The sequence below is a fragment of the Pseudophryne corroboree genome, chromosome 7 (assembly GCF_028390025.1).
Source record: "Pseudophryne corroboree isolate aPseCor3 chromosome 7, aPseCor3.hap2, whole genome shotgun sequence".
In the NCBI taxonomy this organism is placed as follows: Eukaryota; Metazoa; Chordata; class Amphibia; order Anura; family Myobatrachidae; genus Pseudophryne; species Pseudophryne corroboree.
In genome coordinates this window covers 425,254,053-425,268,523 of record NC_086450.1, presented here as the reverse complement: position 1 = coordinate 425,268,523, position 14,471 = coordinate 425,254,053, and the positions used below count along the sequence as shown (strand labels likewise).

At 47.1% G+C, this 14,471-nt stretch overlaps 1 protein-coding gene across 1 annotated transcript in view; it reads right to left on the bottom strand.

Moving 5' to 3' along the window:
- Positions 1–2,613: 2,613 nt before the first annotated feature.
- LOC134944241 (uncharacterized) overlaps positions 2,614–14,471 on the bottom strand; it is a 28,933-nt gene continuing 17,075 nt past the window's right edge. Inside the window, exons 6-8 of the mRNA XM_063932825.1 lie at positions 13,755–13,849; positions 5,228–5,289; positions 2,614–3,038 (exon numbers count right to left, since the gene is read on the bottom strand). Coding sequence (XP_063788895.1) covers positions 2,614–3,038; positions 5,228–5,289; positions 13,755–13,849 — 582 coding nt within the window. The remainder of the gene's footprint in view (positions 3,039–5,227; positions 5,290–13,754; positions 13,850–14,471) is intronic.

Sequence of the window (14,471 nt, the reverse complement as noted above, 5' to 3'; positions counted from 1 at the left end):
AGATGTCACACTAATCAGTGGCCCTACATCTGAGCTTACATTACTCACTACTAGTGATGAGCGGGTTCGGTTCCTCGGAATCTGAACCCCCCCGAACTTCACCCATTTTACACGGTTCCGAGGCAGACTCGGATCCTCCCGCCTTGCTCGGTTAACCCGAGCGCGCCCCGAACGTCATCATCCCGCTGTCGGATTCTCGCGAGATTCGTATTCTATATAAGGAGCCGCGCGTCGCCGCCATTTTTACTCGTGCATTGGAGATGATAGGGAGAGGACGTGCAGCGTTCTCTCAGTTGTGTTCAGTGTGCTTCAAATATCTGTGCTCAGTGTGCTGTAAATATCTGTGCTCAGTGTGCTTGCAAATATCTGTGCTCAGTGTGCTGAAAATATCTACGTTCTCTGCCTGAAAAACGCTCCATATCTGTGCTGCATTGTAGTATATAGTAGGAGGACAGTGCAGAATTTTTCTGACCAGTGACCAGTATTATATCAGTACGGTACAGTAGTCCACTGCTCTACCTACCTCTGTGTCGTCAAGTATACTATCCATCCATACCTGTGGTGCATTTTAGTTGTGCGCAGTATATATAGTAGGAGGACAGTGCATAATTTTGCTGACCACCAGTATATAATATATAGTAGTACGGTACAGTAGTTCACTGCTCTACCTACCTCTGTGTCGTCAAGTATACTATCCATCCATACCTGTGGTGCATTTTAGTTGTGCGCAGTATATATAGTAGGAGGACAGTGCATAATTTTGCTGACCACCAGTATATAATATATAGCAGTACGGTACAGTAGTCCACTGCTCTACCTACCTCTGTGTCGTCAAGTATACTATCCATCCATACCTGTGGTGCATTTTAGCTGTGCGCAGTATATATAGTAGGAGGACTGTGCAGAATTTTGCTGACCACCAGTATATAATATATAGCAGTACGGTACAGTAGTCCACTGCTCTACCTGTGTGTCGTCAAGTATACTACAAAAGTTCAGTAAAATGACCCAAAAATCAAAATTAAAAGCGTCTGATGAGAAGCGTAAACTTGCCAATATGCCATTAACGACACGGAGTGGCAAGGAACGGCTGAGGCCCTGGCCTATGTTCATGGCTAGTGGTTAAGATTCACATGAGGATGGAAGCACTCATCCTCTCGCTAGAAAACTGCAGTGCCACTCCTAGATGGGCTAGGTGTTTGTGTCGGCCACTTGTGTCGCTTAGCTTAGTCACACAGCTACCTCATTGCACCTCTTTTTTTCTTTGCATCATGTGCTGTTTGGGGACTATTTTTTAAATTTGCCATCCTGTCTGACACTGCAGTGCCACTCCTAGATGGGCAAGGTGTTTGTGTCGGCCACTTGTGTCGCTTAGCTTAGCCATCCAGCGACCTTGGTGCCCCTCTTTTTTTCTTTGCATCATGTGCTGTTTGGGGACTATTTTTTAAATCTGCCATCCTGTCTGACACTGCAGTGCCACTCCTAGATGGGCCAGGTGTTTGTGTCGGCCACTTGTGTCGCTTACTGGAGGGTGGGAGTTGCAAGTCTGCGCTGTATAGGACTGAGACAGCTGGCCGTGTGGAGAATGCCAGAGCTCCCTAAGGGCTCAGTACAAAAGTGCAAAATGAAAAAGGGTGTGTGCTCTCTCTACAATGGCGCTGGTCTCTCTTACGGTCACCTATGTATGTGGATAATACCAAGGTGTGAAAGTGTATGTTGAAACACACTGGTATGGTAAATAAAATGGAATTTAATACAATACTAGCATAAAATGTCTAAAAACAAGCAATACATAGAAAATCAAGTGGACTAGGAACAGGCCATGGGGGGAATGTGATCCTACCGATGCAGGTGGAGGAGCCGCAGGTGTCAAATAAAGGCAGGGTACCCCGGGAAATACCCTGCTGGTGGCTCCTCTGATCGAATTCCCTTCCAGGCAATCAGGAAAACAGTCCGCCAAATGTCCAGGGGGTGGGCAGCGCCACAAGGTATACCCAACGCGTTTCGGGACAGCCTGGTCCCTTCTTCAAGGCAAGATACCTTTGTGGCTTGATGGGGATCCTTTTAAATGTCTTTTAGACAGTGAAAAACGGCCGAAATGGCGGGAAAAGATCACTTCCTGTCCAGACCGGAAGTGACGTTTGTGGTCCATTCAAAGGATGTTTTGACCGGAAATGATGTCAGAAATGCGTTCCACAGTGTCCATTGCTCTCTCCTGAGAAAATATCAGCTTCTATGAGTGGGAAAAGTGGTGGACAATCGTTCTTGATGGTCATTAGACAGCATTTTGATTGTTTCCAATACAAATAAACAGAAATTATAACCGGAATTAATATTCAAATATGTCCCATGATGTCCTTTATTAGCTTGAAGGAGAGGTAAACTTATATAGATGTCCGGTGAAAGGGATGGATCTCAGTTCTTTCGTAGTGGTCGTAGAATGGCATTCTCATGTAGAAACAATGTAGTTCCCCATTGACGTGGAAAAAAAGGAAATACAACAATAAATAAATAATAGGAATAAATGATTCTAAGTAAGGTATACACCTGAAAAAAGAAGGGCCGTTAAGCATGACTAAGTGGTGATGGATAGAAGATGTGGCTGGTATGATGTTAAAGAAACCATTTGATTTCAAAGTCTTGATTAAGACCATTGGGGGAAAGCGTTTGTAAATTGAATATCATCCTCATTTCTGCTTTTGCTAGGTTGGCTTCTAGATTCCTATCTTTCCATGTGGACCTGATATTCCGGAGACCTACAAAGTAGGCAATTGAATTGGTGGAACACTGATGTTCCTTCCGGTAGTGGTCTGAGAGGTGGTGGGTGGCAAGGCCTTTACGGATGTTGCGCAAATGTTCCCCTATGCGTGTTTTCAAGGCCCTTGAAGTTCTACCCACATAGGATTTACCGCATTTGCACATGATGAGGTAGATGACACTGGAAGTATTGCATGTGATGAAGTCATGAATCTTCAATTTATTACCATTAATGATGACTTCTGTGTATTTAGTTTTCTCCGTTTTGATGCTTCTGCACCCTACACATAGACCGCATCTGTGAAAGCCAGCAGTTCTTATCGGATTGGTGTTTTTCACAGGTAGGGCACTTCGTACCAAAAACACCAATCCGATAAGAACTGCTGGCTTTCACAGATGCGGTCTATGTGTAGGGTGCAGAAGCATCAAAACGGAGAAAACTAAATACACAGAAGTCATCATTAATGGTAATAAATTGAAGATTCATGACTTCATCACATGCAATACTTCCAGTGTCATCTACCTCATCATGTGCAAATGCAGTAAATCCTATGTGGGTAGAACTTCAAGGTTCTTGAAAACACGCATAGGGGAACATTTGCGCAACATCCGTAAAGGCCTTGCCACCCACCACCTTTCAGACCACTTCCGGAAGGAACATCAGTGTTCCACCAATTCAATTGCCTACTTTGTAGGTCTCCGGAATATCAGGTCCACATGGAAAGATAGGAATCTAGAAGCCAACCTAGCAAAAGCAGAAATGAGGATGATATTCAATTTACAAACGCTTTCCCCCAATGGTCTTAATCAAGACTTTGAAATCAAATGGTTTCTTTAACATCATACCAGCCACATCTTCTATCCATCACCACTTAGTCATGCTTAACGGCCCTTCTTTTTTCAGGTGTATACCTTACTTAGAATCATTTATTCCCATTATTTATTTATTGTTGTATTTCCTTTTTTTCATGTCAATGGGGAACTACATTGTTTCTACATGAGAATGCCATTCTACGACCACTACGAAAGAACTGTGATCCATCCCTTTCACCGGACATCTATATAAGTTTACCTCTCCTTCAAGCTAATAAAGGACATCATGGGACATATTTGAATATTAATTCCGGTTATAATTTCTGTTTATTTGTATTGGAAACAATCAAAATGCTGTCTAATGACCATCAAGAACGATTGTCCACCACTTTTCCCACTCATAGAAGCTGATATCTTCTCAGGAGAGAGCAATGGACACTGTGGAACGCATTTCTGACATAATTTCCGGTCAAAACATCCTTTGAATGGACCGCAAACGCCACTTCCGGTCTGGACAGGAAGTGACCTTTTCCCGCCATTTTCGGCCATTTTTCACTGGCTAAAAGACATTTAAAAGGATCCCCATCAAGCCACAAAGGTATCTTGCCTTGAAGAAGGGACCAGGCTGTTCCGAAACGCGTTGGGGATACCTTGTGGCGCTGCCCACCCCCTGGACATTTGGCGGACTGTTTTCCTGATTGCCTGGAAGGGAATTCGATCAGAGGAGCCACCAGCAGGGTATTTCCCGGGGTACCCTGCCTTTATTTGACACCTGCGGCTCCTCCACCTGCATCGGTAGGATCACATTCCCCCCATGGCCTGTACCTAGTCCACTTGATTTTTTTATGTATTGCTTGTTTTTAGACATTGTATGCTAGTATTGTATTAAATTCCATTTTATTTACCATAACAGTGTGTTTCAACATACACTTTCACACCTTGGTATTATCCACATACATAGGTGACCGTAAGAGAGACCAGCGCCATTGTAGAGAGAACACACACCCTTTTTCATTTTGCACTTGTGTCGCTTAGCTTAGCCATCCAGCGACCTTGGTGCACCTCTTTTTTTCTTTGCATCATGTGCTGTTTGGGGACTATTTTTTAAATCTGCCATCCTGTCTGACACTGCAGTGCCACTCCTAGATGGGCCAGGTGTTTGTGTCGGCCACTTGTGTTGCTTAGCTTAGTCACACAGCTACCTCATTGCACCTTTTTTCTTTGCATCATGTTCTGTTTGGGGACTATTTTTTAAATCTGCCATCCTGTCTGACACTGCAGTGCCACTCCTAGATGGGCCAGGTGTTTGTGTCGGCCACTTGTGTCGCTTAGCTTAGCCATCCAGCGACCTTGGTGCAAATTTTAGGACTAAAAATAATATTGTGAGGTGTTCAGAATAGACTGGACATGAGTGGAAATTATGGTTATTGAGGTTAATAATACTATGGGATCAAAATGACCCCCAAATTCTATGATTTAAGCTGGTTTTGAGGGGTTTTTGTAAAAAAAACACCCGAATCCAAAACACACCCGAATCCGAAAAAATAATTTCAGGGAGGCTTTGCCAAAACGCGTCCGAATCCAAAACACGGCCGCGGAACCGAATCCAAAACCAAAACACAAAACCCGAAAATTTCCGGTGCACATCACTACTCACTACAGCTCTCTGTCTTCTGTACTTCTGCCAAATCTTTATCCAATCCAAAAGCAATTCCGCTACTGCAAGTGAGCATTAGGTTGCTTAATATAATGGCAAACTGCTCTAATCAAACTGGTAACATTCCTCAGGTGCTGCTGGAGGGGGTTACTTCTAGACAAGAAGTATACTATATAATAATAGAAAATTTAGAGCTCTTCGTTCGTGCTTAATATAATAGGTCAGATGTAGGATTACCACTATGCCTTATGCATTTAGAAGGTATATGCTCAGATATCTCTACCAGGGCAGTAACTAGGGGTGTGCAACTTGTTCCGCCGCACAGAGCGCAAAGGCAGCACTGTTGTCGCTCCATGCTAGCAGCAACCAGGATCACTGCTGCTGCACGGGCACCCTGCTGTCTGTGCAGCCTAACGCCCCATTAAGCGCTGCACATACCAGAGCTACCTACCCCGCCACCTGTGCTCAACACCATGATGCTGTGCACTCAGTGGGTGGAGACACAAATGACGCATCTGAGCCTTGTTATGGCTCTGTCCTCTATTGTGCGGATTACTCCCCCAGATGCCGGAGGGGTGTCAGAGTGCCACCACTCTCGGGGTTCCATAGCAGAGGGTGGGGCGTGATTCCCTGATAACTGCAACCTCTTCTCAGTGCTAGCAATCACCAGCTGCCCCCTTCTGCAGTATTTCTCCTTACTGGGTGCAGTTCCACAGCCCCAACACTCTCTGGTTCTCCTCTGCAATGTGTTCAACTAATGGGCGCAGTTATGTTGTCAACAATTCAGAATGTTGACAATTGTTATATTGGAACAGCGTTATGTTGAACTGGGAATGCCGACATGGATATGACTCATTGTAGCCATGTCAGCTTTAGAACTTTACCATCATGTTTAAAGTTCTAAAGCCGACAAGGTTACAGTGCTTTATATTGCAATACTACCATGTCGGCATGACACGTTCAACATAATGACATCCTCTGATAATGCATGCCAATCCCCATAATGCCGTCATATAACTGGGAAGCTCCGGCAAAGTTCTGCTCCTTCCTGGTCTCAAGGGTTTTATAACCTCCTCCCCAGGGCTACTCCCCCAGGTAGGCTTTCTCTCTCTCTACTCCCTCATCTGCCTGACCACTTCAAAAGGGAGGCCTGCCACTCAGGAGTCTCCTAAACATTCCAGGACGGTAGGCAAGTATGCTCTTATCCCAGACTGCCACAAGCAGGACTCAAGTACGTTGTAGTAGCGCACATACAGTATATGTGCAATGCAAGCAGCAGTATGCGGCTAAGAACAAGCGCAGTAAAGGAGACCCGTATACTTGCTTTGTGCTTGTTCATTGTATAACCCAAACTATTGCCATGTTTGTTTATTTTTGCCAAAAACACCAGGTGACAACTGTTACCGCAGAGATGAGCAACTCACCCTCTTACTCATCTGTGCAGTGAGTTACATGATCTCTGTTGCCCAAAATATGGATAGCCAACCTGACCTTCCCACCGCTCATGTGGCCAGAGAAGTTCAGCAAAATAGACTCCACTTATCTCTGCTATCACAACAAATGGAGAAACTTCCTGCCAGTAGTAACACCTGGGATTTGGCAGCGTTTTGGCTCCTACTTACTGTACACATCCTTCAGTTATATAACCTGTACTAAAGGAGGTGCCAGAAGGTAACGGGGAAAACACCTTTTTGAACACAGTCATTTGGCTCAGACCTGAACAGAGACCTCCCAGAGGACTCTCAGCTGCCAGTAACTCTTCCAGTGCTTGGCATAGTCTGTGCAATGGATGCACAGGGGTGCGGATGGTGTATAAACTAGAGTGACCATATTATCCTTTTTACCTGGGACGCTCATGGATTACACAGGTTCTGTGGCTGATTAAAACTAGCTGAAATGTAGGCTTGAAGTCAGCCAACTACAGAACCTGTGTAATCCATGAGCATCTCAGGTAAAAGAGATAATATGGTCACTCTATATAAACTGCCAAGCTGGTCATCTCCTGGAGGAGACAATCCCTCTTTAGGGTTCTAGGCTCCTCTCCTTCTCAGGTGCCTACCCCTACTAGTTACTTGTGGTTAAAAATAATGCCACCCGACTGGAGCAAGCTTGGGGGAGCTAACAGAGGAAAGAGATCTCAGTCCTGCTACCAGCTACGGAACCTCTATGTCAGTGATAGGCTGGTAATGTGGCATAGGGTTTTGGAAAGCTGACAAAAGATTCCAGCCCCAGTTATAACCATAAACACTGGTAGCTCCATTCCAACCCCGTGTGCATTAGCCTTGAAGTTCTCATTCACCTCTTCCTGGCTTCAAGCAGGAACCCCATAATGGTGGTAACTGGGGCTTCAGGTCAGTGCAAGGGTGTGGGTGTCCTCATGTTCATCATTTGTCATGGTGTCTTGCTACAGTGCTTTTCTATCAATGCAGGGCTCTCCCACAACTACTGTGTCATCTACTGCCCGCCAACACGGCTGTGACCCATCACAAATGGTTAACGTCATTAGCAATTAGGCACTGAACACGTCTCTCTGTCAAGTGTAGACCATCAGGACCTATAACGGTGACTATGATGAAACTCTGCTTGCTTGTGTATGACCATGAGCCACCATCTGAAGCAATGAATCTCCCACAGCCAAATTCATCCATGTGCGTTGCCTAGATCTGGCCCACCTACTGGTTTTACTCCTCTCTTTCTGGGTGACATAACAGACTATATTGTCTTGAACCCTTTAAACTATAAATTTCTGCATTTACTACTTTTATACTTTAAATCATCAGATCTACAGATTTCCTCTTCCCAAGATCAGTGATGCATAGGTAATTCACACTCCATACTCCCTAGCTGTGTCCTTCACCAGTTATCCGAAGGTCTGTCATCACATTCCTCTGTGATCTAATGAATAGGTAGTCAGCACCTATCCTTCTTACACTTAGGTCCCGGACCGCCCAGTTAATATAGGACTACCCAGTGTCCACAGTTCCCAGGGTACCTGTATATAATACCATACGAGTGTTTATAACATTTATAACTACAAACCACCAAATACAAGGAAAACATAGCTTGGATATGTATCTCTGTACTAGACATAGCAGGTGATAACAGAAAAACGGGAGAGGGAGGTAGATCCAGAGGAAGGTAAATCCCACAAACCTTCCAAGGCCTGGTCAGCCTAAGTTGTTTCTAAAGTAAAGCATGGAAAGTCCCTTACTGCCACCAAATTAACATTGGTGAGCGGATTTCTCCCTGGATCCGTCCTCTTTGTTAGAAATAATGCGTGTGCCGGTGCTGATATTGCAGAGTTATATAGGCAGGGCCGGCGCTACCACTAGGCAGCTTTAGGCAGCTGCCTATGGGCGGCGACCACTGGAGGGCGGCACCGCACACTGAACGAGAGAACGCTTCAGCTCAGCCAAACTCCTCCTATTCAGTAAGAGACAACGAGCAGCTTACGAGCTGGCACTGGCGCTCCCCCCGCATCTGATCATCATGCCTGCTGCCTGCCCGAGTCCCCCCTCCTGCATCTTGTCACCTGCTCCAGCTCCCCCACACGGCTGTTCAGCTCCGGCTCCCGCTGCCCCCCCCCCCTGCATCTCGTCACTCGGCTGCTCCCCCCCACGGCTGTACGGCTTCAGATCCCGCTGCCCCCCCCCCCCTCATCTCGTCGCTCACCCGGCTGGTTCGGCTCCCGCTGCCGCCCCCCCCCCCCCTCCCTGCATCTCGTCACCTGCTCACCCCACGTCTATTCAGCTCCGGCTCCCGCTGCCTTCCCCCCCGCCTTCATCTCGTCACCTGGCTGCTCCCCCCATGGCTATTCGGCTCCCCTCGCCCCCCCCCCCCCCTGCATCTGGTTACTAGAAGTTCCTCCTACCCCCGCAATTCGTTGCCCCCCCTCCTGCATCTTATTACTATCCCCCCCCCCACGCAATTCGGCTCCCACATGTTGCCTCCCCCCCCCCCCCTGCATCTTATTACCAGATTTCCCCCCCCGCAATTCGGCTCCCGCATGTTGCCTCCCCCCCCCCTGCATCTTGTTACTCCCCCCCCACACACAATTTGGCTCCCACAAGTCCCCCCCCCGCCCCCCGCTGCATCTTATTACTAGATCGCCCCCCCCCCCCTCCCGCAATTCGGCTCCCACATGTTGCCTCGCCTCCCTGCATGTTGTTGCTAAAGCCCCCCCACAATTGGGCTTCCACAGGTTACCCCCCCCCCTGCATCTTGTTACTAGATCGCCCCCCACTTCCCGCAATTCGGCTCCCACATGTTGCCTCCCCCCCTGCATCTTGTTACTAAAGCCCCCCCACAATTGGGCTCCCACAGGTTACCCCCCCTGCATCTTGTTACTAGATCGCCCCCTCCCCTACCCACAATTCGGCTCCCACATGTTGCCTCCCCCCTGCATCTTGTTACTAAAGCCCCCCCACAATTGGGCTCCCACAGGTTACCCCCCCCTGCATCTTGTTACTAGACTCCCCCCACCCGCAATTGGGCTCCCACATGTTGCCCCCCCCCCCCCCCCCCCCTCCTTTATCTTGTTACCAGCTCCCCACCTCGATCAGTCTCCCGCATGGCAGGAGCACCCACATAATTTTTCCCTCTTCCCCCTGGTGCGTTTGGACTCCAATATGTCACCCGCTCCCCCTGCAACTGGGGGAGCGGGTAACATGCTCCCCCCTCCGTAATTGCACTCCCGCATGCCGCTTCTTGTCACACACATCCCCCACCCCCCCACCCCCGCGACTCTGCTCCCGCTGCATGTTACCCGCTCCCACTCGGCTCCTGCAACTTGTAACTCGCTCTTCTTCCCCATCCCCCCCCCCCCCCAGACTCTGCTCCCGCTGCCTGTTACCCGCTCCCACTCAGCTCCCTGCAACTTGTAACCCGCTCTCCACACACACACACACACACCACCCCGCGACTCTGCTCCCGCTGCCTGCTACACGCTCCCACTCGGCTCCTGCATCTTGTAACCCTGCCCCCCCCACGACTCTACACCCGCCGCATATTACCCGCACGGTAGATGTGTATATGGATGGAGACAGTATGTATGTACGGAGGCAGTGTATGGCTGTATTTATGTGTGTATGAATGGAGGTACTGTATGGATGTATATATGTGTGTGTGTATGTATGGAGACAGTATGTATATACATGTATGTATGGATGTATATATGTGTGTATGTATGGAGACAGTGTGTATATATGGATGTATGTATAGAGGCAGTGTATATGGGATGTATATCTGTGTGTATGTATAGAGGGAGTATATGGATGTATATATGTGTATGAACGAAGGTAGTGTATGGATGTATATATGTGTATGTACGGAGGTAGTATATGGATGTATATATGTGTGTATGTATGGAGGCAGTGTTTGGATGTATAGATGTATATATGTATGGAGGCAGTGTATGGATGTATAGATGTATATATGTATGGAGGCAGTGTATGGATGTACAGATGTATATATGTATGGAGGCAGTGTATGGATGCATAGATGTATATATGTATGGAGGCAGTGTATGGATGTATAGATGTATATATGTATGGAGGCAGTGTATGGATGTATAGATGTATATATGTATGGAGGCAGTGTATGGATGTATAGATGTATATATTTATGGAGGCAGTGTATGGATGTATAGATGTATATATGTATGGAGGCAGTGTATGGATGTATGTATGGAGGTAGTGTATGGATGAATATAGGCTTAGTGTCTGCCTGCGCTACGTGTAGGAAAATAGAGGAGGGCCCCAGGGAGAGAAGCGCGGCCGGTGTCTGCCTCAGCCCACCCACCACGCTGAACAAGGGCCAGGCCACCAAATTGCCATCTCCTGCAGCCACTTTCAAAAGGAATCGGCCACCATGGAGGAACCACCCCCAGCATCGCCATTCAACTAAAGGTAAATACACAGCTCCTCACTCAGATCCACACACAAAGCCCTACCCTCCTCACACAAAGGGGGACGCTGCCTGCCGTAATGTGTAAAAAGGGGGACGCTGCCTGCCGTAATGTGTAAAAAGGGGACGCTGGCTGCCATAATGTGTAAAAAGGGGGACGCTGACTGCCATAATGTGTAAAAAGGGGACTCTGTCTGCCGTAATGTGTAAAAAGGGGGACACTGTCTGCCGTAATGTGTAAAAAGGGGGACGCTGTCTGCCGTAATGTGTAATAAGGGGACGCTGGCTGCCGTAATGTGTAAAAAGGGGGACGCTGTCTGCCATAATGTGTAAAAAGGGGACTCTGTCTGCCGTAATGTGTAAAAAGGGGGACACTGTCTGCCGTAATGTGTAAAAAGGGGGACGCTGTCTGCCGTAATGTGTAATAAGGGGACGCTGGCTGCCGTAATGTGTAAAAAGGGAGACACTGTCTGCCTTAATGTGTAAAAAGGGTTATGCTGTCTGCCGTAATGTGTAAAAATGGGACGCTGTCTGCCGTAATGTGTAAAAAGGGGACTCTGTCTGCCGTAATGTGTAAAAAGGGGAAGCTGTCTGCCATAATGTGTAAAAAGGGGCACACTGTCTGCCGTAATGTGTAAAAAGGGGGACGCTGTCTGCCATAATGTGTAAAAAGGGGGATGCTGGCTGCCGTAATGTGTAAAAAGGGGACACTGTCTGCCGTAATGTGTAAAAAGGGGGACGCTGGCTGCCGTAATGTGTAAAAAGGGGTACGCTGGCTGCCGTAATGTGTAAAAAGGGGGACGCTGGCTGCCGTAATGTGTAAAAAGGGGTACGCTGGCTGCCGTAATGTGTAAAAAGGGTGACGCTGTCTGCCGTAATGTGTAAAAAGGGGGACGCTGGCTGCCGTGATGTGTAAAAAGGGGGACACTGTCTGCCGTAATGTGTAAAAAGGGGGACTGGCTGCCGTAATGTGTAAAGGGGCTCTATCTGGTGTAGTGGCGCTACTGTGCGCCGTAATTTGAATAATGGAGACTACTGTGCACGGTAGTATGAATGGGTATTATTTTGTGGCCACACCCCTTCCCCATGAAGCCACGCCCCTAATTTTTTGGCACGTGCCTACGGCGCGCACTGCCCGTATTTTACGGAAGGGGGCGCCAATGCCGTTTCTTCCACACAGCGCTAAAATGCCTAGTTACGGCACTGTCCCCTTGCACATACAGTAGTGGCCCGTGTTAGTTGCAGAGGGGGTCAGATGGATAGTAAAAAAAAATTTAAGAGGGTGGCCATGCCACACCTCACCAGTACGTCGATCCATATTCGCTCTCCGCTGCCCTGACCCCCGCCCCCTATTTAGGGCTGCTTCCAGAAATTTCCAGGGCTGGTTTTGTATCCCAATCCGCCCCTGTGGATATGTATGTATGTATGTATGAGAGACAAATGAAATAGAAAGAGATGGGCAGCTTGGTAGGGTGCCAGGATCTGGGAACGGGGTGCCACTAGGTGTACCCATCAATTAATTAAGGATGTCTTTGAGAGATACATCCTTGTTGTACTCAATGCAGTCAGATGGCTGGGAAACATATAAGACGCCGCTTATGTACTTTCACCTTAGTGACTGGGAAAGTGAGTAATTGATGGTGTTGGGGGGCAGTGGGCAGAAAATTTGCCTAGGGTGTCAAGAACCCTTGCACCGGCCCTGTATATAGGCACACACCTGCGGCCCAGTTACTTAATCAGAGGTGTTGGTTTATTTATATGTACCTTAACAGGTACAGCTGTACTCACTGTTACATGTACACTGGTGTTGGAGAATATCTAGAGCAGAGTGGGGTTTTATACAGCTTACCACGTGATGAGTGTATGCTGCAAATGGGTAGCAGGCAATAACCAGGACCCTCATATTAGCTAAGCAGGAGACTTCTGTGTCCCACTATGTCACTGTACATAGTAAAGGCAAGATGGCCTCTGCACATACCCCATAGAGATCTTGGTGGCCATCTTGGGACAGGACATGAAGCCTCCATGCAGGAGAGGAATGCCGGATTCTGCGCAGTAGTGCACTCATTTTTCAGCTCTTTTGCAGAAAGTGCAGAATTTATAACCATCATCAGGAGATGAGTGATGTGTCAGTGAGGACAGGGCTGCATGTGACAGTGGCTCTGTCATGATGTGAGGAGTGGAATGGAGGCAGCAGGAAGCCTCAGACAGAGTTATGTAATGGAAGGAGCAGGGTCCCTAGCAGCACAGAGTATATCAGGAGATGAGTGATGTCTCAATGAGAGCAGGTCTGCATATGTTGGGGCAGTGACATGATGTGAGTAGAGGAATTGAGACAGTAGGAAGCCACGGATAAAGAGAGATTAAGTACCAGCCTACCAGCTCCTGTCATTTTTTTAAACACAGCTTGTTACATGGCAGTTAGAAGCTGATTGGCTGGTCATTTATCACTCTTTATACGTCTCTACTTTATCACTTTTTAAGGCTTAATACATTAATACATTTGGACCCAATTGTCTAACAAGGTAACAATGTATGATTTGAGTGCACAGTTTGGAACCTAACATTAGAGGAAGGAGTGGGGCCCTCAGGAAATGGGGCCCACTGGGGCTTTCCTCTGTACCTCTGTGGGCCAGTTTGTCCCTGTATAGTGGAAGGAGCAGGGTCCCCCAACAACATAGAGTAATGAGGCTCCAGTGAAAATGCTGCTGGAAGATTCTGATATACAAAAATATAAATATGAATGTCATATATTCAACATGATTTGCACTTGATTATTTTAGCTTCTTTATCTCAGTCACCAGCTACAACCCAAATAACCCCTCCTGCGTGTCTGCCTTTAACATCGTTGAATTGCGGCATTGCAGTAGGCTTGATTATATTATACAAACTTTGGGACCAGGTTTTTGGATGGCATAAAGCAATAAATTTTAACCTTGGCTCTTAATCTGACATTTTCTCTGGAGTCAACACGGAAAATATATTAATTATTGTCAGGAAGTTATGTTTGTTTTCCAATTAACCCCGTTCCTCTGTGACATCAGATAAATACATCTGCTGTTTTCCTGCTGCATATGTCTCGTCTCTGTACCTCCACTACAGATTACTATCCTCCAGGGCTTATTAACCAAATGGGTCTTCTCATTGGCTACGTAAAATACTTCACATTTTCAGATTAGAGGGAGCTACAGAGCTACATATAATTCATAGTCATAGTGTTAACGTAATGGCTATCTCATACTTGCCTACTTTTAGCAAAGCATTTCAGAGAGTTTGCAAAATAACACGTATGGCGCTGAATGTACAGCTCAATCAGAGAGGTGTGTTATAAAGTTGATTT